This window comes from Anopheles marshallii, chromosome 2 (assembly GCF_943734725.1).
Source record: "Anopheles marshallii chromosome 2, idAnoMarsDA_429_01, whole genome shotgun sequence".
Lineage (NCBI taxonomy): Eukaryota > Metazoa > Arthropoda > Insecta > Diptera > Culicidae > Anopheles > Anopheles marshallii.
In genome coordinates, this window is record NC_071326.1 from 54747045 (window position 1) to 54750611 (window position 3567).

The 3567-nt window shown below is 42.5% G+C and overlaps 1 protein-coding gene across 1 annotated transcript; it reads right to left on the minus strand.

The window, feature by feature from the left end:
* LOC128707137 (ATP-dependent RNA helicase DDX42) lies at window positions 1-2584 on the minus strand. The gene is made up of 4 exons (XM_053802084.1): window positions 2307-2584; window positions 2159-2243; window positions 1917-2089; window positions 1-1843 (listed from the first exon to the last, which is right to left on the minus strand). The coding sequence occupies exons 1-4, from the start codon at window positions 2582-2584 to the stop codon at window positions 1-3; spliced, it is 2379 nt and encodes a 792-aa protein (XP_053658059.1).
* Between the last annotated feature and the right edge of the window lie 983 nt (window positions 2585-3567).

Here is a 3567-nt window from a genome sequence, read left to right on the forward strand (position 1 = left end):
TTAATTCCACCTGCTCTTTTTCTTTCGTGGAACCATATCGTTTTGTGTTGAATCGTTTTCTGTTTGGTTGTATGATTCTACTTCACTCGTCGATTCAGGTCGAGATAGCGTTGGTTTAACAAATACTCCACCTTCCGGCACAGTTTTCTCCCAAGTTCGATCGCTCGATGCTTTGAACTGTGCGTTGTAATGTGCGCGAAAAGTTTCCCTCATGGCAGACAAACGATCGGTTGCCGGACCCTTCGAAGATCCCGGCGTAGATTCAGAAGATTCGTTATCTTCCGGTACTAGAGCAGCATTCAAAGAACGACCCATCGGACCTCGATGAACTGCTCGCTGACGGAATCCTAATCCTGCTCCACCCACATTTAAATTCTTACCTTTGTTCGCTTGTTTAAACCGGCTATTCCGGAACCAGGAGCTTTGCATAGCCAGCTTCATCAATTCTTCCGGTACTTCCTGGTTTGCTCCTTCAAGATTGCGTACTAGATGACCAGAAAATTCTTTATCTTTGTCAGTAATCAATGTGTAGGCCGTACCCTTTTCCCCTGCACGTCCCGTGCGGCCAACACGATGCGTATGAGTATCGATATCGCGCGCAATGTCGTAATTGATTACTGTACGAATATGTGGAATATCAAGACCACGAGCTGCAACGTCCGTAGCAACCATTATATCCACATCTCTCCGCTTAAACCGAGTGATAACAGAGTTCCGTTCCGACTGGTCCATATCCCCATGTAGTAAGACGACATCGTTCTCCTTAAGTCTCAAATTGTTTGCAACTTGCTCTGCATCGACTTTTTTCGTAACAAATATCAATACGCTACCCTCAGAAAGCATCTGCACCAAATTGGTTAATAACCAGCTCCACTTGCTTGGTACATTGGGTAATATAATGATGTGTTGCGTTACGTCAGAGTTTGCCTCTCCTAAATCGCCATGAATAATACGCACCGGATCCGTTAATACGTCTCGTGCAAGTTTCTCCACTCGCTTCTTGAAGGTAGCACTGAATAACAGTGTCTGGCGATCTGGACGAATATGGTTGCAAATGGAACGAACTTGCGGTTCGAACCCCATGTTGAACATTTTGTCAGCTTCGTCCAACACCAGATACGTTACTCTTTGCAGATTGGTAGCTTTTATTTTTACCATATCTATCATACGTCCTGGCGTAGCAACCACTATCTCCGCTCCTTGTTCGAGTGCCTTACTCTGTTCCCATTTGGAGCCTCCACCGTAGCAGCAGCAAATACTGATGTTGTACACCTTTCCAAACCGCTTCGCTTCGCTGTAGATTTGCAGTGACAGTTCTCGTGTCGGTGCCAAAACCAACCCTATAGGACCATCTCCCGGACCTAACTCTCGTTGATCCATAATGTGTACGAGCATCGGCCACAGAAAAGCGGCTGTTTTACCGCTGCCAGTTTTTGCTATACCAATGATGTCTCTTCCACTTAATGCAGCTGGAATCGCTTGAGCCTGTATTGGTGTCGGTGTGCTGTATTCCGATTTACGAATCGCTTTCATCAGCGACTCGTCAAAGCCGAAATGGGCAAAACTCGTAACAGGGTGTGGTGGCATTGGGCCGCTTACTTTAACACCGAGCGTTTGGCGAAGCTCCTCTACCTTGGCGAACGAAAGATTGACGATATCTTCGTGAGGAATATAGAAATTTTTTTCAAATTTCGTGTATTCAATCTCCGAGTGATCAACTGCAGGCAGAGGATCAATATCTCTTCGTCTTGGTGGTGGCATTGGATTACCATCTTCGTCGTACTCCAGTTCAACATCGGATCCTTCTTCCAATAAGCCGGCATGTGGATTTTCTTGCATATATCTATAAAGAAATATTATAATCGAGTTCGGGGCATAATTTTTAGCATGGTGCAATCATTCATCCAGTAACGTACCGGTAATAGCTTTCCTCATCATCTTCATCGTCAATGTCTCCGCGAGTACCTTTCTTAGGGTCCACATGCGGTTGTGGAATTTTCTTGTTTTCTATTTTTACTTGTTCTTCAATACCAGCCATAAACGCGTCTAGCGGATCTTCCTCTTCATCGGACGAATTATTGGCCCTTGCCTTAATATAAAAAAATAATCAGTGAAAATTATTTGTAGCATTAACATTCTCTATAGTGAAAATACTTACACTTGAATCGGCGGCCGATGGAGAACCAGGTGCCGGTATATACTCTAAATGTTGTCCGACGGGTTCGTCTTCTTCGTCGAAATACCTATTGATTGCAAACATTGTTTAGTTAAATGGGAATCTGTGATTTCATAATGAAACTACCTACTCGTCTTCCGTTCTGCCTCGGCGTTTTCCTACCGAATATTGAGAGGGGTTCGAAAACTGATGCATAGATTCAATTGTATGATAACCGTGCTTTGAAATGCCCGGACCCTGATTGAAAGATTTAGGTGGAGGCACTCCTGAAGATCTGCCGCATAATGAACTAGGTGGGGGAACCGCATTAAGGGAGTAACTACGGCTTTGATCTTTTGCATTAGGCTGCGATTGTATTGTTTTATTACGACGCATCTGAAAACTAAAATTTCCTCGATTTCGATTCATTCTTATCCCAAGGTTTTACTTCGCTTCGTTTGTTATGGTTCACAAGATAGCACAAAGGGCACGACAAAACAACACTTTTGGAAGGAAAATCGATGGTAAACTGTAGACTGGACTTTTTCATCCAAGCACGAACAGAGAAGGCTGCATCATTGCAATAAAAATGACGTTTAAAAAATGAAACAGTGTGCCACACTCAGAAATTCCCCACTCAACCAATGTCCACAGTGGAACACCGATTATCCGTGCTTACGAGACTGGACGGTTCCCGAGCGAGAAAACATCCCAGGGAACAATTTTTACCCCGCAACAATAGCTTCACTGCCTTTCACACTGGCAAAATACACACACTAAGTACAGGCAGTCCCCGAGATACGCGGTTCCTTTTATACGCGGATTCGGAGATACTCGGATTTTAGAAATTTGACAGCTGAGTTGGTTTATAGCACAAAATCTAAGGAAAAAGGTTTTAACTTGGCGTACAATTGGTCTAAAATAGCTTCCCTAATGTTTAAAGTAGGTTTTCCAAAAACCATTAATTTGGTTTTGTCTATGTTGATGTTCAGGTTTAGAGCTTCTACTTCTTGTGTGAAGACATTTAATGCTGACTGCATGTTATGTTGTAGTTCTATTCAATTTTTTCCACTGCTGATGAGTACAACCTACTTTCTTTAGATTATTTTATCTGTTCCAGGGGCAATATTTTCGGCTCAGGATTTTGTTCCATATGTCTATGTTTAATAATTCATCATCTATTTGATAGTTTGTGTCTAATTCAATTATAAATTTGGAATTTTTATTTTGCGTGAAGTTTGGTTTCATAAAGATTTTTGCCTGTCTTTCTTCGTTGTGGATTATGTTGGATTCCCTCGAAAGCGTATGCAATTCATGCAGCCCATTGGTTATGGGATTTATAATTCCACTCTTTCGGTGTAATATCCTACTTCTATACTCCTGGGAAGCACTGTGGATTTGAATGTAAAAAT

Coding starts and splice junctions, on each gene's coding strand:
- LOC128707137 (XM_053802084.1), bottom strand. CDS start 2,584: ATGAATCGAAATCGAGGAAATTTTAGTTTTCAGATGCGTCGTAATAAA. Junction 2,244..2,306: donor CGAGGCAGAACGGAAGACGA/GTAGGTAGTTTC, acceptor TGCAATCAATAG/GTATTTCGACGAAGAAGACG. Junction 1,844..1,916: donor GATGAGGAAAGCTATTACCG/GTACGTTACTGG, acceptor ATTTCTTTATAG/ATATATGCAAGAAAATCCAC.